At 46.9% G+C, this 25,638-nt stretch overlaps 1 protein-coding gene across 7 annotated transcripts in view; it reads right to left on the bottom strand.

Moving 5' to 3' along the window:
* The window catches only part of LOC148838646 (ryanodine receptor 1-like), a 115,215-nt gene that overhangs the window by 88,470 nt on the left and 1,107 nt on the right, over nucleotides 1-25,638 (bottom strand). For all 7 annotated transcript variants that reach the window (XM_088910483.1, XM_088910487.1, XM_088910486.1 and 4 more), the window contains exons 2-13: nucleotides 11,193-11,312; nucleotides 9,838-9,942; nucleotides 5,846-5,920; nucleotides 5,325-5,403; nucleotides 4,646-4,758; nucleotides 3,760-3,859; nucleotides 3,386-3,482; nucleotides 2,990-3,064; nucleotides 2,469-2,625; nucleotides 1,994-2,158; nucleotides 1,361-1,482; nucleotides 105-291 (exon numbers count right to left, since the gene is read on the bottom strand). In XM_088910483.1, coding sequence (XP_088766609.1) covers nucleotides 105-291; nucleotides 1,361-1,482; nucleotides 1,994-2,158; nucleotides 2,469-2,625; nucleotides 2,990-3,064; nucleotides 3,386-3,482; nucleotides 3,760-3,859; nucleotides 4,646-4,758; nucleotides 5,325-5,403; nucleotides 5,846-5,920; nucleotides 9,838-9,942; nucleotides 11,193-11,312 — 1,395 coding nt within the window. The remainder of the gene's footprint in view (nucleotides 1-104; nucleotides 292-1,360; nucleotides 1,483-1,993; nucleotides 2,159-2,468; nucleotides 2,626-2,989; nucleotides 3,065-3,385; nucleotides 3,483-3,759; nucleotides 3,860-4,645; nucleotides 4,759-5,324; nucleotides 5,404-5,845; nucleotides 5,921-9,837; nucleotides 9,943-11,192; nucleotides 11,313-25,638) is intronic.

Raw genomic sequence — 25,638 nt, 5'->3', positions numbered from 1 at the left:
ACCAACAGATGCTGAATCACACAGTGCCTGACACATTGACACTGAATAACACAGTGACTGGCTGACATGTTGTCTCACACAGACGATGCCTTGTGTGTCCGTACCTCCTCCTGGAAAAGGTTCTGCCTGTTCCTGAGTGACCTTAGCTTGGTCTGTTTCTCCTCGTGCTCCAGCTCCTCCTCCGGTGGGCAGAAATAATTAATGAGATCCTGAAGGCTGAGGACCACGGAGTCCAGTGGCAGAGTGACCGGAGAAGAGGACTTGTTCTTCCCACTCAGAGAGTCTAGACCCCTGGGACACAGAGTAGGGAGAGCAGGATGAGAGGAGAAGAACAGAAGACAGAGATGAACAGACAGAAGTAGAGAGTGCTACGTGCTTTATGCTCATTTGGTATTCGTGACTGTGGAAGGACCCCTTAACCACTAGCATGGCATCGGAAGACCTACACAGATTAACCTCCTTACCTTTGGAGAAATAGAGAGCTGGCACTGGTGTAATAACCTTTTCAATCCTCGTATGTCCATAGCCTGCTGGCTTGCCTGCCTTTCCCTTTAGCCTGAACCTTCACCCTGAACTGTGGGCTCCAGAGGGCTCCCAACACTTTCCCCAGTGGAGCACTGGCTCCTCGGAGATCAAGCCCGCCAGTGGAACCAAACCTTATTTGAAAACCTGAGACTACAGACGGGCACTGAGCATCATCAGTGACCCACTTTGGTGCCAACTCTAAAACTAACCCTCACCAAGGCTGAACAGGACCAAACATTCTCGTCTCATTGTGAGACTTTCATCAGTGTGATCTCACTACAAGACAAGACAAGACACTTCTCCTGTGTGCCAAACCAATCCAGAAAGAAACCTGATGAAAAGTAGCTGCGTTACATTCCCGTCAAAAGTAAATTTCCTAACTGAATGCATACTGTAATTCATGCTTACTCTATGTGCAGTGTCCCTGCTTCATCCTCTAGTGGCTAAAACTAACATTCCCAAGATCAAGCTGCTCTGTCTAAACACTGGACATAGTAAATAAATCTACACCTAATGATATATGTTCAGCCAGTCCTGTGACACTGTATTTCAAAGTCGCAGATACTGCCCAGTGGTAACTGATATACCACACTGATGTCACTGCCATCAAGATGGGTATCCTGGACTCTCTCGGGCAGCTCTAGTCTCCAGTGGATCTCTAAGGGTTTCACCACACTTATGATCTTAAGTACTGAACTGACTGGATGACATTCAGGTGGTGTTTTTAAGTCTGGTGACAAAGGGTTCCTGAAAAACCTGCAGGACCGGGCCCTGAGTTCTGGAGCTGCCCGCCCCTGGTCTACTGCCTGGGCTGCCTGTGAAACGACTCCCTTACTTGATGAACTGCCTGAAGAGGCCGGTGGTGCTGTAGATCATCCGGGCAGCCTGAGACTCCTCGTGTTGAGAGCGAGACAGAGACAGGGCATCGTCCATGTGGCCCTCTTGGTGCAGGATGGCCTGCAGGGAGGGGCAGGCAGGAAGAGCAGATGTAAGGCAGAGAGAGAAGAAGGAAGAGTAGGTAAGAGATGGGAGATAATGTTAATTACTTGATGATATGAAATAACGATCAGATTGAGAAATAACAAGAAGAAACAGACCCTGACCATGTACAGAACAAAGTGACCACAACCAGGACAAAGAAACTGGATGACACAGACAGACCTTGCAGCCCATAAAGGACAGGCACTACTTTCTCCCAGAAACAGGAAATCTAATCTCAAAATTCCCACACCTGTAGAATCAGAACACCTTCCAATCCTGCTAGGGGAGGAAACGCAATAGCGCTGTAGCCCAGTATGTGAGGAACAGACAGTGAGCCTCTGAACAATAATATTATTATTATTATCACCTTTCAGTTTGAGGACAGAGGAAGTAAAAAAACAGTGAGACAGAGAGCAAGAGAGACAGTGAGAGAGAGGACAGGGGGGAAGAAACGAAGTTGGAGAGGGGACGACAGCTCGTGCAGTACCTTTCTCTTCAGCGGGCCCAGGCGCGCTGACTTGGCGTCTACGGCGGCGTATGTGAGCCACAGTCCCGTGGAGACGTGCTGCACGAAGCACATGGACTCGCCGTACTTGATCTCCGGGGTCCCCATGCCCTCCACATCTCGCTTTGGGGCCACCTCCAACTTCTCCTGCAGGGGGCAGTGGAGAGAGAGAGGAGGGGCATCAGAGGAGCAGGGATCACCGCTGTGCTGTGGCTGGGGCAGGCTTTACTACACTATCCTTATGTACCTGTCCTCTGGCAGCTCATGTGTGGTTTACGGCTGTAGTGCAGTACAGAACGCAGCAGAGAAAACCAGTGGAAAATTCAGAGGGAATGTCTCCCAGGTTGATTTACTGTGAAGAAGTCTGACAAGGGGTGTGAAGTCACGAGGAGGCACGGTGCTTGCAGTACGGACTGACTGACGACAAATGGAGGGGGTGACATTTGTGCCCTCTGACCTTGGAAGCGCGGAAGCAGAAGGCAGACATCTTGGTGTTGGCGCGCTCGGGGTCGACCACCATCAGCCCCTTCTCCTCATCCAGGCCCAGGTAGCGTCCCGTGGTCACGTGGCGCACGCGGAAGGGCTGGCCACACTTCATGTGGCTGCCGCTCCAGCTGCAGAGAGCACAGAGAGACTGTGGGACAACAGGCTGACGCCGCGGCGCACAGGGAGATGCCACAACCCCGTCTCCCCCAGCGGTGACAGCAGCCTCCCCCACTCCACTCCACACAGGCCTTGGTGCTATCTAGATCTCAACTATTCAATCAATCTCCAGCAACAGAGAAATCAGATAACAATGGGACAGTTTATGAAGAGACATAATGTAGAGGAGCAGGGTGGAAGTGTCATGGTGCCAGTCCCAGTGCTAAAAGATGTTGTAAAACAAGAAGGGTTTTAAAGTAAATAATGCAGTTATTTAATAAACTGACAGAGACACACAAAGGCAAAAGGCACAGAAAGTGCTGTTTCAGTCTTTACCTGATTCGCAGGGGCTCCAGCCTCCACAGCGAGCGGGCGTGACTGCAGACAGCTCCGCCCTCGTAGTGTGCTTGCCTGGGAGTGCAGACAGACAGACCGCCATGTTCACAATTTACAGCTCACTAGATGACAAGATTCAGGCAGTGTGCTGACATGTGGGCCCGTCAGTATCAGTGTATCATACATTGTTTCAACCTCTCAGTGTGTGTCATAGTCTCAGACAGCGTGTCAACTTGTTTGTCCATCAGAGTTGGGGTATGTTAAACAGTGTGTAACATAGCAAGTATCGGCCTGTTTGTGTGTATGTGATTACCCATGAGTCATTTTGTCTGTGTGTGTGCCAGAAATTGCTACAGTGTGCTGGTCTGTCAATGTCTTTGTGTCTGACTGGCTCACCGGCGCTGCTCCTCAGCCTGGTCACTGGCTGCGATGGCCAGACACTCATCCATGTGTCCGTGAAATAGTCTAAGGACATGGCCTCCTGTCAGGTATCCTAGAAAGAGAGAACGAGAAAGATTAAGAGAGAGGAACGGTGGGCCGAAAGAAATGCTTTGGGCTGTTTGGTTGGTTACATAAAGCACAATCAGCATAAAGTTTAATGCTCATAAATGCATTTTGTTTTTTTCACTAGAGTGCTGGGTTACTGGCTTCATTGTGCTCAGCAGCAGGTAACTGGGGGTAAATTTAGCGAAAGGGGCCTAATTTCCTTTATGGTCACTCCACCAGCCCCACAACAAATTCTCCAGGCTGGCTGCTGTGGCATGTCTCACCTTCGGCCAGCTCACACCCCGAACACACGGGGTTCATGTTCCACAGCGTCTGCATGAAGGAGGCGTCCACCATGAGGTCACCGCTGGCGTAGGACAGATGCTGGGGAGAAGAGAGAGAGGGTCGGGGATTGCGTATAGACAGGAGGGGGGACAGAGCAGACACCCAGTGCAGAGCAGGCTGTGCCGGCCAGTCCCCACTGCCTTCACTGCACAGCTCTGGTACTGCATCTTGTCACCCCAGACCGGATTTGCTTCAAGTAAAGTGTGATCTGTAAAGAAACATGCAACCTGCAAAGCCAAGAATGGATGAAAGTGCTCCACAACAGGAGCGTCATCTGTTTCGATACATGATACTACTGTAGATGCATACATGGCTGTAGAGATTAGAGCAGCAAAAGGAAAGAATAAAACTGAACAGATCTGAATTGGGATTGGCCGTCCCAAGATTGATCCTGGATCCTTTTCTGACTGGGGATCTCCAGGACTAATTCCCATGGAATCAGTCAGCAGACACCGAGACCCCTCTGATATCCAGGGCTCCAGCTGACAGGCTGTGATGTCAGTGAGGGACGCACTGAGCTTCCAGTATGTCACTGCAGAGCCATTAATTTATCTGACAATGAATGGCTCAAGGAGGGGTAGAGAAGCCTGTGAGCTGAGCCTTAGAGACAGGGTATATAATCAAGGATAATCGGTGATTACAAATTGAAAGAAACAGAAATGAACAGAGTGTGGTAGAAAGTGCTCTATGACCTGCAGTTGGAAAAGGGGCTGGGTCCCCAGGCTGTCCTCCCTCTTTGAAAAGCAGTGGAAATGGGAGCCTGGCACTCTGCTGGCTCACAAAACACTTTAATATCCCTAAAAAGACACAGTGAGGCAAACGCACCAGGTATCTCTCGGACGACACGCTGACCAGGATGAGGTCGTCTCCCACTCTGACCTTCTCACCCTCTGACCTCTGCTTGGATGCAGGGTGAATTGTCCACCAGCATGCTTCTCCTGGTCAGGGGAATGCAGATTAATATAATCACAAACAGCATCAGATATTAGCGCTCAAATAGCTCAGATTGATACGTCCGAATCTCACACCCTGTTCAGGTGGATTGATTTATGCTATGCTGGACTAGTTTAGTCTTCATAGGCTGACATGCTCTATATTTGACTGTTTTTCTCTATACTTGAATGATTTCTTCTGCACAGTCTGTTTACTTTAAACGGGACTGGCTGAATGTATTGGACTGGCTTCATCTATAGCGATTTTCTCTAAATAAGACTGGTTTTGTTCATACTCACCATACTTAAATGTTTAACTCTATACTGGGCTGGTTTAGTGTCCACAGGCGGGAATACTCAATACCTGTCTATACTAGACTGCTTTAATCTGTGCTGGGCTGGTTTACTCTAACTGGACTGGCATACTGTACAGTGGACTGTTGTAGTCTGTACCTGGCTGAGGTGTTTTTACAGTCTGGTTTCCTCTGCACTGGAATGTTCTGTTCTATGCTGAGCTATACTGATTCATCACAATATCCTATGTCAGAGATACATGTATGTGAGCTTCGTACCTGTGGCATCTTCCTGAAGGCCGACATCAAAAGCCAGCTTGTCTGTGAGTGAGCGGGATGTGGTCAGGCAGCTCAGGTACTGAGAGAGTGACAGATGCACAAGGGCAGCCAGAGAAAGAGAGGGACCAGCAAGAGGGACAGGGGATGAAAAGAGAGCACAGGGGGTGGGAGTAGGGTAAGAGGAAGGTTGGTGTAGAGTGAGAAATGGGGGAAGAGGAAGGGAGAGGGACAGAGAGAGAAAAACAGTGTTGACACAGTCTGGATGTTGTGGTAGTGCCTGCAGTTTCATGAACAAATGCAAGACAGTCCTTGCATTGGAAGCAGGACTGCTGCTGTATAGCAGCCCAGCTGCTTTGGGGGCCTCCACAGACTCTTGCACCAAAGAAGATGCACCAAAGACAATTAGTGCAAGAACCAGGCTGAAGTGTTGTCTAGGGTCCAGTTTCATGCATGGTACAAACAGCAATACCGCGACGAAGAGGACATAAGGTGGTACAACACACAGTGCACACAAGCCTTACCATGCTGGAGTGGGAGTGCCGCAGAAGGATGGCGTGGCCATACAGCAGGGTCCGGTGGCCGCCTCCCTGGGACGACTGCACACGAAAGTAAAGTTTTAACAGTTAAAATGTGAATACTGCAGCAGCAATGCGAGGCCGCGCCTTCAGGAAGAGCTCCAGGACAGAGGCAGAGACAAAAGCAGGACACTCTTTCAGCACAGGGTGAAATCTCAACGAACTTGTCCTGGTAAAAGGACAGCAGTCAATCAGCATGTCAGCCGATCAGTTTTTCAGATAATCAGTCACTGTCCTCTTGCCAGTGTCAGCCGTTGTGTTGGTTAATTTGTGTGTCAGCCATTCATTGTCTTGATTGTTAATCTGTGTATCAGTCTGTCAGTCATTCAGAGTGTCAGTTAATGTCAGTCAGTTAATTAATGTATCAATCTGTCAGTCAATCAGTGTAACAGTCTGTCAGTGTGTCAGACAGTGTGTCAGTCAGTTAATCAGTGTCTCTGTCTGTCTGTCAGTTAATCAGTATCTCAGTCACTGTCAGTTTGTATGTCAGTTAATCAGTGTATCAATCTGTCAGTGTGTTATTCACCGTCAGTGTGTCAGTGAATTGGTGTATCAGTCAGTCAGTGTGTCAATCAGTGGATCAGTCTGTCAGTGTGTCAGTCAGTCAGTGTCTCAGTCTGTCAGTGTGGCAGTGAACTGGTGTATCAGTCAGTCAGTGTGTCAATCAGTGGATCAGTCTGTCATACAGTGTCAGTCAAGCACACAGTGTTAGGACGTCAGACATTATTCTTATTGCAGACAAGTCACTAAATTGCAAGTTACAGTATATGCTACTGAACCCATGGAGCCCATCAGCTGTGGATTGCCTTTAACAGAGTTTAACAAGAAGAGGCAGCAGCAGATCCTGGTCTGCCCCCAGAGAGACCAAAAGGATCTTGCAGGGAGATATTACATAAAAGAGATGAGCAACAACCTTTTCTAAAAAACTTTTCCTATTCACTCACCTGGACTGTCTCTAAAAAAACACATCTCTAGCATGAGGAAATTAAAGGAAAAAAGCTTACCTGATTTTGCCATCCCACAAGTTTATTATTATTATTATTATTATTATTATTATTATTATTATTATCAGTGAATGCAAGCTAAGCTCTGCACATCAGACCTTAATAATAATAATGTAATAAAAGGCTTATATTTTGTCTTACAAACATCCAAAGATTGTAGGATAAGTTTAATAACCATAGTGACATTAGTGACCTAATTAGGATTAATAGGTTTGACTATTTTAATTGTCTGTGTTATTGTTTAATCCAAGTCATACCACGTTTGTTCTTATGCTAAGAGTTTTGGGAAAGGAGCTGGAAAACCAGGAAAAAGATGGGGATGGTCCAGCATGCGGCAGGGAGAGTGGTTCTTTGGGGGCTTGTGGCCTTGGGCAGGATGGGGAGATTAAGAAGGACGGACACAGACGAAGCAGGAAGGTGAGTTTAGAAATGAAGGGGGGGAGGATGATCATGGACACACCAGCAGAAAATGGGAAATGGGATGCAGTGGAACTCCGGGAAAAGAGGGAAATCGGGGCAAGCTTTAGACATAAATAGTGCTGCTTTCCGTTCTCATTATAATTACGTGCATGGGAAGATTGGTTCCCAATTGTGCTTATTAATGTTGTGAGCTGACAATGACCCCGTGTCAAATGTGAGACAGCAGCCTTGTACAGCAAAGCTGATCCCATTCAATCTAAGCAGGCATCTTGGAAAACCATTTGTTGTAAAAAAATGTTTACCTTGCATTTTGGCAAAGTTCTGCTTTGTACAATATTGTGGAAAAGAAATAGTAACATTTATGAACAGCAATGATCTGTTATCTAGTAGTGTCTTTTGCATCATGTTTGGCTTTTTCAGGTTCAAAGTTCATTTAATTTCACTGCATTGCCTTGAGACTTATAACTCAGGGGAGCAGCACTATTTGATGAAGGAGGGGAGGGAGATTCAGTATGGCTGGGGGGTGTAGGGGCGAGGCCCGTGAATGTGCTTCTAGGGAGATGGGGGGGACAGGTGCAGGATTCTGGGAAGCACGCCACAGGTGTATAAATGAGCAAAGACATACCCATTTGTCCAAATCGACTGCCTGTCATTGGCAGAGCAAGGGAGGAGAGAGACAGAAGGCAGAGGTTACATTGAGCTCAGGAACCCCCAGGACCGTGCAGCTGGGTTCCCAGGCCAAAAGGGTTCATGGGACTCCTCAAATCAGGGGTTCCCTGCAGATGCTGGGGATCCACAGCACGTGCTGGTTTTCATCCCACTCAGCACTCACGCACTTAGCTGCACCCTGAATTCAACTGATAACTTCCTTAACTTCATAATCTTTTCTGTTTTAAAAAACTTAAATCTAAAAAAATCTCAAGGCCTGAAAATAATTAAAGAGGCTTTATTTAGCCAACCGGGGGGCCCCTAGAGTGGCTCAGTTTGTAAAGGTGCTTGCACTGAGCGCAGGCTGAGCTCTTCGACCCAGACACTGCGGGTTCGAGCCCGGGTCGTGTCACAAGTCCCCTGTGAATGGGGGTCTCCCAGTGGAAACACACAACTGGCATCACTGCCAGGGTCAAGTGGGCTTGATTCAGCCAGGGGCTTCTGGGATTTCAGAACAGCTTCCTGTATGTGTGGGCTTGCAGTTACATCGGTGAGACACATCCTGCTTCTCCAATCAGTGCTTACTGTCCTTAAAAGCACTATGGAGCTTGCTGCATCTCATCATGACAAGCACTCTTTCTCCCCCACACACAGTATACTGTGTGGCTGTATTTAGCCATACAGCCAAGTCAAAGACCAAAAGACTCTGAGTGACTCCAAACTGCATGGGTATGAAACAGAAAGCACCTGGCAAACTAGTGGAGAGAAGAGTCTTCTCTCTCCCAATACCATCAAATAAGATGATTATACTTATTTATAATCCATCCATCTATTTTCTAACTGCTTGATCCTGTACAGGGTCTTAGAGGAGGCATTATACATCTTGGACAGAACGCCAGTCCATCACAGGGCACACACAGACACAAATACAGAAACAGACAGACACACTCATCCCATGAACATTTATCCACAAGCCAATTAACCTACCAGTATGTCTTTGGACTGTGGGAGGAAACTGGGGCACCCAGAGGAAACCCATGCAGAAATACAGACTGCATGCAGATAGCTCCCCAGGAACTGAACCCAGGGCACCAGCACTGCGAGGCACCAGTGCTAACCACCGTGCTCCTCCCCATTTGTGATTTAATGATTAAATTCTTTTAAATTATAAAAATAACTATTTGAAGGTTAACACTTTGATTGGATAAGGGCCTCTCCTGTGAGCAATTAAGAATCTGGTGAACAGGTGTGAGTGCTCCAGTGAGTAAGTATCATATGTATGCGTGAGAAACAGATAGCTCACAGTTGGACAGTACTTCCTCTCCTTCCCTCTCTCCCTCTCCCCCTTCTTTCTCCTCTCTAACCCACTCCTCCTCTCCTGCCTTCCTCCTTTCCCCAACCTCCTCTTACTCTCTACCACACATGTAGGATTCCAGCTGCATACTTCGTGACTCAGCACTGAGCTCAGACTAGGGCAGTCAGGCTCTGTGACTCTGTGGTATTTGTTTAATCTACCTGTGCGGGGCCATTGAGGAGCAGAAGGAAATGGAAAAGAAGAAAAATAAAGATTTGCATGTCAGAAATTCACCGTGTGATTCTGCGTTCTCCATGTTTTCTCAGCACAAGACACCACTGTGATGTGAAATCAGCTCTAATCAAGAGTTTACTACAGCACAAGAGTAACACTCAGGTTGAATTGCCTGCTGTCATTCAGAGACAGATGCATCAGACTAAAGACCGGAAACCCAGCTCTAGACGTGGACTCGAGGTGCAATGACTGGACTCTCCCTCTCAGTTCTCTCCCCGCCACTCTCACCCTTTCATTTTCTGTATCCTCCCTCTCCAGCCCTCCAATTTCACTCCTACCTCATTGCCCATCTCCACAGTGTTGGCCAGCATCTCCTGCAGAGCTCGCACGGACAGGGATTGCTCCAGGATAAAGGAGCAGATAGCCAGGTCAGGAGGGACATTCTGAGGGGGGGGGGGAAGGAAAATCAGTCAACCAATCCCACCCATCAATCAATCAACAGAAATTCTCACACTTCTTCAATATCCTGAAGGGTTAGATCTTGCCAAGATCAGCAAGCACGAAGGTTTAGGAGCATTCAGACCAGAAAGCAGGAAACACATCTTTACACAGAGGAATACAGAACGGCCTCCTTAGCTGTGCTGCTTTCAAAGGCTTTTCAAAGCGACCCTTTAAGGGGCAGCTTGCTGGGATTCTCAGCTTGCTAAGCTCCCAGCAGCTGGAGGAGCAAGATGAATGAATGACCTCCTGCACCCCTCTAGAGCCTCTTGCGCTCTGACCTTAAAAGGTTGCTCTGTCGTACCTTCTGCACTTCTGAAAAAAGGGTGAAAAGGAGGAAACCCACATATTCACACTGCTGTCCGAAGGCACGAGGATGGAAACTGACTGACAGGGAGGTCCAAGAAGGTTCGACAGGCTCTCAGACTGTTCCAGCTGCCGGTGGAGCACGTGAGGTGTGCACTGTGAGAGCAGCAGTTCTCTACACTGCCTGCCTTCACATGATTTCTGTTTACAGCTGAGCATCGCTTTCTAGGTCGACATTAACACTCTGTCACGTGGCGATACAGGTGTGAAACAAGGAAAAGACATAAGCAGATAAATAAACTAAATAAAATAAAATAAACCAGCATTTTGCCCAAAGTAGAAAGAGTTAACAAATATGTATCCTTCCTGTTCAAATTCCTGCTGTTCAGATATCCTGACCTTTAAGTGCACAAGTGTGAAAGTGCAAAATTAAATCAATGTGTCTACAGCTCCTTTAAAACTCTTTGGCAGAGCTTATCAGGAAAGGTAACTACTTAACACATAAAACTGTTCTCTGGGGCAGCAGGGAATATCTTGCAATATACTGGAGCAAAGAAAAATCACCTTTGTAGACAAGGAATTCTCTTAATGTATTCTGGAAAGACAACAGCATAGTATGGCAGAATAAAGGGAAAAATTAAACAATATAGCTACAGAACACTACAGCAAATTACTGTTCAACTCAGCAGAGTAGTGTACTGCTCAGCTCAGTACAGTAAAGTGCAGTTTGTATACCACAGTACAGTTCAGCAGAACTGAATAATACTCAATGCTCAATGAACTACAGAATAATACGCAGTGCACAGTTATTACACGACAGCTCAGTTTGTCACAGACTATATAGGACTATAGGGGCTATAGGGACGCCAGTGTTGATTGGGGGGGTTACCTGGGCATTGGAGGTGGATTCCAGGAAGCAAAGTCTGTTCCCAAAGCCCTCGCAGGCCAGACACAGTTTAATCTGCTCCTTCAGAATGGTCGCTGTGCATTGCAGCACCACTTCATCATCCTGGGAAGGAGAAGGGAGATGAGTTTGTTAAGACTGTACATATGTGTGCTGCTGTTCGCACTTGTGACCACTGTTCTATGTCACTCAATTACTTTGACACTAGAGCACTCCAGTATGAAAGCCAGATTTATGTAAAATAAATGACAGAAGATGTAATGCTAGCAAAGTTTATAAAAAAACATGCAAAAATGACAGGACATAAATCATAGTTGAGGAGGGAAAAATATGTTTTTTACTTGTTTTGTAGATTAAAACATGGAACAATGTATTAATTTTGGTGGATATATATGCCACTGAAAATGAAGAACTCCTTCTTAAAATGTCCAACAAAACAGCTTGTATGATAAATAACTGATTTTACTGTTAGTAATCTGGTGTCCATTTTCATTGTTTTTGGCTTCTTATGTTTCTTCCAATGTCGACTTTTTCCTAATCTGATCTACTTGATTTAAGAAAGATGGCTAAAACTCTCTCCCCTTCTCTCTTTTTCCCCTCTCTCCCTCCCCTTCAACCCATTCTGTCCCTTTCTCTTTCCCGATTTTTTCTCCACCTTTCTCCCCTTCTCTTCCTCTTCACCCCTCCAACAAATCTGTCCATCTTTCTTTCCCTGTTCATTCCTCTCCATCACTCTTTCTCACCCCTCTTCTTCTGCCACTTCTCTCCCTTCTTGCCCCTACTCCTCCCCTCCCTGCCCCCACACCAGCTCCTGGAGCAGTGCATTCCCAGCTGCTCCCGCCAGTCCCCAGTTCGTCTGTCTCCCTCTGTCCTGCCCTCTCTCTCCTTCCGTTACTCATCAAGCCTTTTTCCCAAGTGCAAAAACAGACACTTTGGATCCACATACCTAAAAGCAGCACTGAATTCATTTTGGTGCCCCATATTCACAGAGACTGTGTTCCACTAGGCACCGACAACAATATAAATAGGTTCATTAGCAGGAGTGCCACACAAAGGAACACGTTTTCCTTAACACATTTAAGATATAAATGATGCCTTCAGCCTTTCTATTAAGGCATGTGTGTGTGGCAGAGGCAGGGAATGTGATATTGATGTGAATACAATTGTCAACAAGAGCCTCCAGTAATTCAGAAAAGTCATTCTATGCTGATCATACCAGTGTCCTGCACCTGGAACACCTCTGGAGGAAACAGCTGCAGGCTATTTAAAAGCAGAGTTCATTTAGACAGCCCTAAGCTGGGATAGAGCTTACAAAAGCAGCCAGTGTGAACAGGCTGATTGCACTGATGTGTGTGCTGTTGTCCCTACACACCTAGACTGATAATGTCCTTTCTCTAATCTCCTCCCTCCCAGCCCTCTATCCTATCTCCTCCCTCCCAGTGCTCTCTCCACTGGACCAGCCTCCTCTCTCCTCCCTCCCAGTGCTCTCTCCACTAAACCAGTCCCCTCTCTCCTCCCTCCCAGTGCTCTCTCCACTGGACCAGGCCCCTCTCTCCTCCCTCCCAGTGCTCTCCACTGGACCAGTCCCTTCTCTCCTCTCTCCCAGTGCTCTCTCCACTAAACCAGTTCCCTCTCTCCTCCCTCCCAGTGCTCTCTTCACGGGACCAGTCCCCCCTCTCCTCCCTCCCAGTGCTCTACACTGGACCAGGCCCCTCTCTCCTCTCTCTGCATTCCCAGTACCTTCTCCACTGGACCAGGCCCCTCTCCTCTCTATCATCTCTCTGCATTTCCAGTACGCACTCCACTGGACCAGTCCCCTTAGCCTTCTCTTTCTTCATCCCAGTCCAATAATTCAAAAAATCCTAGCACTTGCTCTCAGAGCATATACACTATTTCTCTCCCAAGAGAAATTGTCAGCACACAGAAACCTAGATTTTAATAAATAATAAAGACAGTTACTCCATCAGATATATTTAATTAGCTCTAATAACAACCCTCATTCTCCCTGGGTGTCAAGATCAAATCTCTGCAGGAACACGTGAACAGACATCTGTCTCTTTTTAAAGAGACAGATGCCTGTGCTGGAGGCTACCTATGTGAAGATCATCTAGTCTGTGAAGGTGTGATAGTGTGGCAGAGGTGGGGGTAAAGTACAGTGTTAAGTCACCAGTGTGTTCAGGCCCTGATATGGAAGCTCAGCAGTGTGCTTTATTTATAAAAACCCTGCAATAGTCTGTGACTCAGCCCTCAGTGACAACACGATCAGATGGCACTAACAGAGTGCTTGAACAAACTCACACCACTGCAGCCCCGTTTTTAAAAAATATCACCAGGCCATCTACACCGAGTTACATAATAGGTACCTGTTCTCTTTAAGGTAACCTCAGTCCTGTCCACTATGCTGTGTGAGTTTTATAACAGATTTGCAAGGTCTTTTTGCTGTGCCTTGCAATACCAAGCTTTCACTCAAGCTTTTCACTTTGTGGCATGTTACTGTACCTTTCAAAGCCTTCTCATACTTTGCTGTGATTTCACTGCACTTTACTACACTAGCTCTGCTTTTCCATGGCAAGAAGACTGTGAACTTGGATATGGAAACCTATACGAGCTGCGTCAGAACTTCCTTGCGGATTAGGAGATCAGTATCTGCTAGTCTCGTTTTAAACAGGCGCACCCACAGTGACTCACAGCTAGAGCTCTAATGAACACCTGCTCCATTATCTGGTATCAGTTCGCAAAGCTGAGCTAGAAACGAGCACCTTCGAGGGCCCCTGCACTCTGCCAGTGCAGTCCGGGCTTGAGGACAGGAGGCTCCCCATGGGGCCGTGCGGCTGTCCCTCTGCTAGCCAGCGCACTGAGCTCACGGCACTGCCACACCAGGGGGAGGAGGAGACACACAAACACTGGACCTGCACTCACAATCTGGGCGGGCCAAACCTAGCCTAACTGGGAGAAAACCTCACGCTGTACAGGATTAATAGTCAACTCTGATAGGCTAAGTGGTCTGTTGTTCTCTTCTTAAAAAAAGAGTTCTTAAATTTCTTGAAGTTCTGAGTTTTATTACGCTATTCATTGCTGTGGGTAAAATCCGGTTGCACTGCCAGGCCACTATTATTAAACCATTCAGTTTTCTCACCTCACGCACACCCCTTTGTACAAATCCACACTTCTGCTTGACACACAAAGCTAATTTTACACCACATACAATGTGCTCCATTTTGTACTTAGAGCTACATACACATTAGACCTCAGTGCTTCTCATTTTAATGTGGCAGGGGTATTTCCCAGATCACTTCATCCCTTATTTAAGGGACAGTAAGAGAACAGGACAGGACCAGGCCCTGAACGCTTCCTGATTCACGCTCACAGACAGTGCACGGCTCACAGCTGGAGTGACTGTCATAGGCAGACTGCTGCCTCTCGAACACTGGGGCTGCTCAGACAGGACACTTGGGCACATCTTAGTATCCAAGAAGGTTCTGAGACAGTATAACAGATCAGACTCTCAGTGCAGAGCAGCTTAATCCATTCCAGGTTTTACCAGCTTGTGCAGAGCACCAGTAGAAAAGCGACTTGTCTCCCCGAATGTCTGTGTGCGAATATACTTGCAAATGCACTTAAAATAAGGCAACCAACTTAAATTATCCCAGCAATTGGCATCTCTGCAATAGTTATAAAACATCTGAACTGTACCAAAAGGCTGTGCAGCAGGAGTCTGATTTGTTTCCCTGTTGAGATGCTGAGCTCCTCAGCAGACCAAATTAGAGCTTGAATGTATTTTTGCTGCTTCACTATCCCTCCTGCTATATCTCAGCTGATTCTGCCTGTCGAGCCAGCCTGACGTCTTGATTCCGTATGATCGAATTCATGCATGTAATCTGTGTTGCTGCTGTGGTAGTTGCATTTATGCTGGGATTTCCCCACGGATATCTGCCATCTTGCCCTCTGTCCCCCCCTACTGTGCCCCAGTGCAACAGTCTGGGCTGCTGAATAAATTAACAGGGCAGGGGAGAGGGCGGCCGCTGTGCACTGTGTGCTGGGTTTGGGGATCGGAAAGCTACAGATTGGTTTACAGCCTAAGGGCTAAATTTAAGCTGGGAATGTGTCTCTCTCAGCAATGGTGCTTTAACTCACACTGCACTCCACATACAGTATATACTGGGCTTCTGGTATATACAGACTGAACTGCACTACTGCTCTATACACAGTAGAGATAAATTTGCTCTGTGTGCCTGGTGTATATACCGTGTGCACTTAGGTTTTGCACTGTATACTGCACACACTATTACATGATTCATTTGCTTAGCAGACACTCTTATCCGGGGAGACTCACTCACTATATACAGTATATACTGTATATATATGAACTTAACATTAGGTAAGTACAGGGAACAACCCTGTAAGTGCATGATGAATTAATAATATTATATTATGAATGAATAATGAATAATTATATTATTGAATAATAATATATCTATAATATGAATAATATAGATGAAGGTGTAATGCAAGTGCCGCACTAGGCAAAAAGAAATTGGCTGTATTAAAACAGTGTACGGACAATGTGCCAATGAAGCAGAGATTAAAACAGCACAATGGGGAGTGCTGTCTATGGTCAATGTCTATGTCTATGGTAAATGAGTGCACTGAGCAAATCACATTACCCAACTGAGAGATAAAGACACTAGTGCAATACAGCAAGAATGACCGAAGACTGTGATCGAGAGCTGAGTGATCACAGGTGCTGTCTGAACAGGTGGGTTCCAAGCAGGTGGCGAAGGCTGGTTAGGGAAGTTCTCCCCTCCAGTGAGGGGGGCAGGACGGGGACTGATCAGGCTCTGGCACGAGAGGACAGGAGTGTAGGGAGAGGGGTGTAGGCAAGAGCAGACTGGGTTTAGTACTAGCCATAGGCAGTGAACTCAGTCAGGTCAGGGAGAGAAAACACCAGATGCGGCGAGCTGTAAAACACTGGAGGAGGTGGAGCTGGAGGCAGTTCCAGTGGTTGAAATGAGGGGGACTCTGCAAAGAGTGCTTGAGTAGAAGCAGAAGGACGAGTGTCAGAGAAGAAGAGAGTTGTCGTGGAATTTTATCAAAGAAGAGCCAGGAAAGGTGTTCTCATTCACTCTGTAAGGCATTTATTCATATTGCGCAATAGGGAAAGACAGCAACCACTAATAATAACAATGGCTTACACTTCTATAGCACTTTTCTGGACACTCCACTCAAAACGCTCTACAGGTAATGGGGATCCCCTCCACCACCATCAATGTGTCGCCCCACCTGGATGATGCGACGGCAGCCATAGTGCACCAGTACTCTCACCACACACCAACTATCAGTGAGGAGAGCAGAGTAATGAAGCCAGTTCATAGAGGGGGATTATTAGGAGGCCATGATTGGTAAGGGCCAATGGGAAATTTGGCCAGGACGTCGGGGTTACACCCCTACTCTTTTCGAGAAACACCCTGGGATTTTTAATGACCACAGAGAGTCAGGACCTCGGTTTTACGTCTTATCTGAAGGACTGCGCCTGCTTACAGTATAGTGTCCCCGTAACTGTACTGGGGCATTAGGACCCACACAGACCACAGGGTGAGCACCCCCTGCTGGCCCCACTAACACCTCTTCCAGCAGCAACCTTAGCTTTCCCAGGAGTCTCCCATACAGGTACTGACCAGGCTCACACCTGCTTAGCTTCAGTGGGTTGCCAGTTGTGAGTCTGCACTAGTCTGTGCAGCAAGTATGAGCTGATTTTCAAAGTAAAATAGGGAAAGGTCCCTTATTTTATACACTTAGCTGATGCAACACCTCAGCTTTTTTACTTCATTATGGTTGGTTAGTAGTACAAAGACAGGCGAAACAGTAATTTTCCAGTCCTTATAGGTCTTAGCCTTGAAGGGAAGAGAAGACAGCTACGTGCAGTTACGCATCACCTTTTTGCTGGGGCAGAGATAAACATATTCTTAGAACATCCCATGCCCTTGACTTGCTGGGTACAATCACACTGTTCATAGAATCCAGCTGCTTTTACAACACAGGTCTGCCCGTAAATGACATTTTTAGGATAAAACACTTTTCTTCAGTAACTTCCATTACAGGGTCGAGAGTGACAATGCAGTACTTGGCTGGGAAAGAGGAAAAAGGGATGGCGGAGTACAAGAAAAATAGCTTTTCTACATTAACAATTTTAACGCTGGAGCCTTCTCCAGCACGGTGTCCCCAGTCACCAGGCCAAGACATCGCTCTAGACATTCTGGGTCCAGAGGGGAGAGTGGTGCTGTATTCCTGGGGTACCAATACTGTCTAAAGAAGCTCTCATCTTACATGATAAAAACCCACAGGCCAGCATCACTGACACAAAGACACTAGGCTGAGGGTCCATCCATACCAGCCCTAACACAAAGAATACAGCGATATACAAAGAAGAAGAAGACAACGAACCCCATCCTGGTGTTTCCTGATCCTGAATACTAAGCATAAGCATTTCCTTCTCTGCTTCCCAAATATTTGTAACCCCTGCACAGCTGAACTCTGCTCCCTTCCCCACAAACCAGAAACTCTGCCAACAAACCCCATCACATCCATTCCCTTTAAAAGCTCTTTAAATTGCGCTATAAAACCTTACAGTGGTAAGTCATGCTGAAAGCAGAACAAAGTGAAGAGGAGGAGAGGCTGTAATAGGTCATGGGTGTCCCTTCACCCTTAAAGACATAGCAGGAGGTCTGGACTGATCTGAGCAACCATAATGAGATTTGCTGCACTGAAACCCAACAGTACACGAACACCGGCCTCAGTTTCCTGGGAAGAACCATCGGACAGTCTGTTTCAGACAAGCAGCTGACAGCCAGTGAATTCACTGTGCTCTGTCAAGGAAAGAGAGGATGCTTCTTGACACACAGGGTGGTGAGTGTTAGAAATAGGCTCTCTGACCTTTTTGCAGGAGCAGGTTTCATGGCATCAATCGGAAAGCAGCTTGGTGAGTTCCAGGACAGCACAAACAGGAGAAGACAGGCCTAATAGAGTTCTTCTCACCTGTGACCTCTATTGTGTTTTAATGCTCCAGTTTATAGATGGATGCTTTGTTGTGAGGGGTTGCGGGACAGAGAGTGGTGAGAAGGAGGGGTGGAGGGCTGAGTGGTCGATAGCGTGTTTTTCAAGCTCAGCATGTCAATCTTTCACCAGTTCTCCAGCTCTCTCTTTTTAAAAGCATGCAGATGGTAGAAGCCAAGGCATCCTGCTGCTGTTCTTCAGTGCAAATGCCAGAGGCTCAGACACAGCACACAGACTACAAACAGATCACAGGAGCTCTATATCTAGTGACAACCATTTGCTCTCAGAAAGGCAGGGGCCCCTACATCGCTGCCTCATATGCCTGTGGACACACTCACAGAGCAGGAGTCCAACATCGCTGCCTCACAAGCCTGTGGACACACAGAGCAGGAGTCCAACACTGCTGTCTCACAAGCCTGACGCCACACTCACAGAGCAGGAGTCCAGCATTACTGTCTCAGTAGCCTGGGGCCACACTAACAGCATAGGAGCCACAACATTACTGTCTCACTAGCCTGGAAACACACTCATAGTGCAGGAGCCCCCAAAATCCCTGTCTTACAGGCCTGCAGCCACACTCCCTGCGTACTGGCACAGAGCCTCACAAGCCTGGTGACACACTCACAGAGCCCAGCACCACATCTTGGGCGATGTCAATTTCCCTGGCCTGGGCAAACCTAGAGAGAAACTTGGAGAACAGCAGGCAACATTGAAGCAGCAAAAGTAGTTAATTAAGTCTTTCCCGCCAAGCAGGAGGACGCTGGGACTGATCAAATTTATTGAAATGAGCAGGACAGCTTGAGCAAGAAAGAAGAGAAACACAGGACAACAAAGCTTTATAACTTCATAGAAACAGGCTGTGAAGGGACGAGACAGAATTATTGAAGAGATGCAGGCTGGGATACAGACACATATGGCACAGGCAGTAGTATGATAATTAAAATATAATGCTGGAGGCACAGAACAAGATTATTCCAAAAAGCCTAGAAAACAATGGCCTAAATTAATAGATTAAGAAAAACAACAGAAAATAAATTGCGACAGAATCATGAACACTAGTTAAAAACAACACCAGAAAGGCTGAGAAAACAGACTGAAGTTGTACAGTACATGCACGTACGGCAGTAGGAATGCCAGACAGGTGAATCTGTGAAAACTGTATCACACAATACTAAGACCTTATTTACAAATATTGTACAGACATGTGGCCACCATGATCAACAAAAGGGTACTGCTGCCTTGCAAGGAGTTCAGAGCAAAACATACAGGACAAAGCCTGTTTTTCTGTGTTCAAAACAGGCAGGTCAAAGGAACTGAACCTCTTCAGTCTTGAACAAAGGACAATGCAGGGGCCTTGACAGAGGTCTTAAAAGTCCTGAACATTTCGTGACAGATCAAGTCAGATCAAGAGGTTACTTCAGGATCAGCAGTCACAGAGGAGGAAATTAAGGTGAAGTGCTTTAAGGACTGAGGACAAGAGGCCCTTCAGGACACAGAGTGTTGACAGATGCCTAGAATAAGCACCCTGCTGCTGAAGCAGATTCTCTGGGATGCTTCTAAAAATGGTTTGAAAAGATCCATGGACCTTTAAGCTTTAAGTATTTAAACACACAAAATGGGCAATTTGTAGCCTAATCTGTAGCCTTTCATATGTTTGTATTTTATTATTCGACATACAAAAACTCACCACGCAACTGAAGCCAATATTGGACACATCTTTACTTATTACCACCTGAAAACGAAATGACAGATTATTGGTCAACACTTCTCAATCAAAGGCCAGTGCTAAAAGCCTTCCAAATGCAACCCTACTGCCAACCAAGCACCAGCATCTCACCAACCAAATACCAACTGTACATCAACCAAAGCCCGACCATCACTGACCATCCAGGTAATTTCAGAAACTTCTGAACAGCAGGATCCGGGATCACAGATCCTGAAGTTCAACACCAGTCACCACATCAATCACAGCCAGTGTCACCAGAAACACAAGCAAAAGAAGAGTGCTGTGCCCCTGGAGCAGACATCCTCTTAGCAGATGCAGGTGAAAGCCCAGTCGGTGTTATTCATGTTGGGACAAACGCCACTGGCAGCACTGTTTCCACATGATACAAATCATATGAGCTCGGAAAGAAACTGAACAGATCCGAGCCAAACAGCTCAAAAAACTAATCTGAAAACATGGCAGAGGACATGCTGTGCCGAGAAAGGCTTCAGTTTTCTCAGCTACTGAAAACCCTTCAGTAGCCAAGACTCGCTGTCCAGACGCAATGGATCACATCTAAACTGACGGGCAGCTGCCAGCCTGGTGCAAGGATCCACAGTGAAATTCAAGAATATTTAAACTAGAATGGACAAAGGGACGACTGGAGACTTTTTAATCCTTGTCCAGAAAGATACAGTACTTTATTCCTTCGCCGTGCTGGTCTCGAATTTATCAGTGACCTATACAGGGGCTGTATCACCGCAGTATGTCCGCTTTGCGTCTTGATCTCTTCAAAATCCAAAGCAGATTTCCATCCGTTCTTTTTTGTTCCTTTATTATATACCCTCTGCCCCTCAGCTCTGACTGTCTGAGACCGGGCTCTTCGGCAATGGCGGAGGGAAAGAGAGGAGTGTTCGTCTGTTAACACCCGACGAGCCACACAGCCCGCACCAGGAGGAACCGCGCTCCTGAACAAGCGGAGCCAGTCGCCTGCCGGCATCGCTGCAGGCCTGCAAATGTTGGTGCGACACCAAGAGCTGACAAGATCCTGGAGGCCTAATGCCCTCCTCGCCTGGCCGGCACTTTGCCAAGGCATCCCAGTCCCAGTCGGTTAGCGACATGACCCGGCTCGAGCAGGCGATTCCACCATTCATCCAGCCTGGCGACTGCTTCGCCGTAAGGCAAGCCCACGTCTAAGTGAACTGCTCGACAGTGGAAAAGTGAAGGGGGGATGCTTAATATAGTCTTGATTCACACACAGTATTAGAATGGAAGCACCACAAGAGCATGTCTTGGTCTGCTGGTTCATAGTTAAATTAACATTTTGTATAGAAACAATGCGAAGCACCTATTCCGCTGGCTTTTAATTGTCCTGCTGCAGAAGAGAAATGGTTTGTGATTCAAATGAATGGCTATTAAAATCCTGCACTACAATTAAGAACACCAATTAAAGGATGATTGCATGTTATTTGCAAAAGGATACTCAAAAATTCACTGTAAAAGAGCTGAGCTGTAACGCTATGCGGCAGACTCCCATACACACACATGGTCACGTTTAGATCGAGACACTCAGACATGTTCACACAGACGCGCGATGGCGCATACGATAGACAGTTCCAGCGTGTACACAAATACAGGATTTTCTCCACAACTGCACAGTTCATTCTAAGAAAATGGAGAAAATGACTAGAAAATAAACTTTACATTTTACACCTTCTATTCTATCATCTTTTCAATCTTTTGTACTCCACACTCTCTAACCCCTCTCTGCCTCCCTCTCATCTCCATCTCTAACCCCTCTATCTGCCTCTCCTCCCTTCTTCCACCTTCGAACCCTCTCTCTCTCCCCCTCACCCTGCTTTCTCCACCTCTCCTTTTCCCTTCACTCACACTGACCCCTCTGCCTCTCTTCCTCCCTTTTCTCACACTGACCCCTCTGCCTCTCTTCCTCCCTTTTCTCACACTGACCCCTCTGTCTCTCTCCCTCTCTTTACTCACACTGACCCCTCTGTCTCTCTCCCTCTCTTTACTCACACTGACCCCTCTCTCTGTCTCTCTTCCTCTCTTTTCTCTCTCACTGAACCCTTTCTCTGCTCTTCCTCTCTTTTCTCTCTCACTGAACCCTCTCTCTGCCTCTCCCTCTTTTCTCTCACACTGACCCCTCTGCTTCTCTCCCTCTCTTTACTCACACTGACCCCTCTCTCTGCCTCTCTCCCTCTCTTTTCTCTCTCACTGAACCCTCTCTGCCTCTCTCTCTCTTTTCTCTCACACTGACCCCTCTCTCTGCCTCTCTCCCTCTCTTTACTCACACTGACCCCTCTCTCTGCTTCTCTCCCTCTCTTTTCTCTCACACTGACCCCTCTCTCTGTCTCTCTCCCTCTTTTCTCTCTCTCACTGACCCCTCTCTCTGCTTCTCTCCCTCTCTTTTCTCTCACACTGACCCCTCTCTCTGCTTCTCTCCCTCTCTTTTCTCTCTCACTGAACCCTCTCTCTGCCTCTCTCTCTGGCCTTCCTCAAAGCTAAGCTCATTCTCTGCCATGCCTCTCTGTCTAACCCCTCTCTCTCTACCTCACACCCTCCCCCCACCTCTCTCTATTTTTGGAAGCTGCACCTGTTGCTCCCACATTCCCCAGTTCTGCAGACCAGCAGATACTTGGGAGTCTCATGTAGAGAAGCAGTCCCAAAGACAGCAGGACAACAGACTAGTGCAACAGGAACTGTGCTCAACAGCAACGCACTCTTATGTATGTTTATACAACATTATAGGTGCTGCACAAGGGTCTGTATACTTAAACCGTCCGGTAAACGGTACCGAAGCATTCGGTCAAAGTCCAACAGATTACGGAACAGCTTCTACCTCCAGGCAATAAGTCTGCTAAATAGCCAACCTGCAGCTCCTTCAGCAAATCACCCGCAATGGCTACATGGACACACAGTTTTCATTGTATTCATCACACTGCACTACTTGGACATAATATATTACATACACCGTGGACACACAGCAGCTCTATTTATATTGAGTTTTGTCCGAGTTAATTTTATTCAGTTTCTATTGCATTATTATCTATTATTATGCAATCTTAGTTTTGTTATTTTTAACCCCCCCCCCCCAGTGAGCTCGTAGAAAAGACATTTCATTGCCAGCAACTACTGCAGCACTCTGTATTGTTGTGCATTTGATAAATAAACTTTGATTGATTGATTGAGTATGCATACAGTTGTATTTAAATATACGCATGCACCTGAACATAATCACCTGTACCTACATACTGTACAAAAACCTGTACATGAACATATACACCTCTACCCATAATAATACGTGGATCTGCACGTACTGTAAATCTTGTAAATGTGTTCCCCTATCTGTGCACACATCCTGACCTCCAGTATGGAGACCTGGGCATCACTTCCCTAAACACTGTGAACCTACAACGCACTACATAAACCACCCATCCTTTGAACCTCTGCTTCTCATGTGTGCAATCAAACAGACCGACAGTGCTGGGAGAGCCCCCCGGTGCTGTGGACCCCTGGGCAGGATTAACGGGTGCTGAAGGGGAAACATCTGCTGCTGCAAACTGGGGTGACGGCTCACGCCTGCCATCTCTCATCACACAGCGGGGAGGGGGAGAGACAGGAAGAAAGGGAGGAGAACACTTAGCTGCAGGAGGAGGCGGCCTCGGAGTGGCCGGGGTGGTGGTGGTGTTGCAGTGGCAGCTCCTCTCTTCCAGGAGGACAGACACACAGACACAAGCGCTCACTCAGCCTTGTCCCACCCAGCAGCCCCAGGAAGGATGTAGAACATGGGCTCTCTCACTCTGAACCACTTACAGAAGACACAGAGTCCGGAAGATATCGCACTTATTGCCACAATAAAAATATATTATATACAGTACATGTACTGCAGGTGCTCTGTCATAATAAAATAACCATCTTGAAAACAGTGAACCATCTGTGTCAGGCTCTGCATGAGGCGTTAGACCCAGCTATTCCAGACATGGCCTTGTTAAATTCTGCTCCTTTTTTCTGCTTGGTGTTGTGTGACTCTTGCATCATGCCAGTGTCTAGGCTGTGCATTTCAGTATACAGTAGCAAGGTATTCCAACGCACCAGAAAGTCTTTACCTGAATGCAGTCACCTGTTGGCACAAATTGGGGCAGCATGTGCTGTTGCTCAGTATAAATATTTACGCGCCCTGAACAGGCCACTGAAACCAGATACAAATGGGCAACTCCAGTCCTCCGGGCCCATAGCCCTGCAGATTTAACAGTCACTTTCTAATCAGCCTCCAGTGAAGCCCTAGAAAAAACGGATGATTCGACTTCCACATCTCGTGATTATTTCAAGGTCGGAGCTGGAATGAAAGCCAGAGAGGCGAACGAGCATGAGAGGGGAATGAGGGCATCCGGACCGTCTAGCTTGTTTGGCTGCTAACAGATAACTGATCCCAGGATCTCGCCCAGCCCTGAAGCCAGGGCACTGGTTTCAACAATACGCTGGGCAGCTTTTCCTTTGTACAAAGAAGTGCCTCCTGTCTTCTGTTTTATGTACACTTCCCTTACGGCCCCTGAAGACTGGAGTCCACACAGACAAGGGCTGCATCTAACTGCAGTCCGCAATACTTTAAAATGGCAAATTCACCCAAAGACCTTAAATCCCACTGATCACCACTAATAAGTGTTTGATCAAGATAAAGTGTGATTGTTAAACAACATTTCTTAAAAGGAACAAGTAAAAGGTTTATTCTATGCTGAAGATAGAAGAAATAAAACACAACGTTTTGGCTGTGACTCCACAGCCGAAAAGTTGTGTTTTCTCTCTTCTCATTTTCAGCATAGAATAAACCTTTACTTGTTTCTTTGCAGCCTACGCATGCTGACGCAGCCCCCCACCTGAACTACATCTGAAAGGTAATACATAGCAGAACAAGCAACAAGACAGAGTTACAGTAGGTCAGGGAGCTCTGGGGTGTTGCTGTCATGGATGACCTCTCTGTGTTGGACCTGGTTTTGACCTGCCTCAGAAAACACAGAAGGATCATGACCAGGTAAGAACCACTGGGTGCACCAGTAGTGTAGAAAGAGTCCTGAAGGATGTGATTGCTGTAATCCCAATCAAGCAATAGACTACATCACAACATTCCATCCTTTACACAAAATCAATTGTGGCACTGCTAAGGCAACCGCTTTGCTGAGTGTAGAGTCAGGGTTAGGGGTTTGGACTCTTATGTGGAAGGTCATGGGTTCAAATTCCAGGAGGGACACTGGTGTTGTACCTGTGGGCAAGGTACTTCACTCAGACTGTGTTGGTAACCATCCTCCCCTCAAGATCAACAGAATGGTTAATCAGGTTAACCAGCCTCAAACTGGGCTTGAACCTGTTGCCCCAAGCCCAGCTGTGTCAGCTTGGAGGCTGGTTGTACTGTATACAGTATAGACACAGTGAACATGAGAGACCCACACACTGTAAGCTTGCAGAATAGCACACATACAATTATTCATCCGCCACCATACCAGACTTGTCCTAGTCCAAGTGTGTCTGCACCAGAGGGCTCTGCATGCGCCAGTGTGGGTGAGGTAGAATGAAAAGCAGACACATAAAATCATTGTCCAAACTACTTTGTCCATCAGTTTGGGTGAGCTTATATGAAAGGCTACTAAAAAAGGCAGACAAGCC

The sequence above is a fragment of the Atractosteus spatula genome, chromosome 3 (genome assembly GCF_055471065.1).
Source record: "Atractosteus spatula isolate fAtrSpa1 chromosome 3, fAtrSpa1.hap1, whole genome shotgun sequence".
Lineage (NCBI taxonomy): Eukaryota > Metazoa > Chordata > Actinopteri > Semionotiformes > Lepisosteidae > Atractosteus > Atractosteus spatula.
This window is presented reverse-complemented; position numbering and strand designations above follow the sequence as displayed.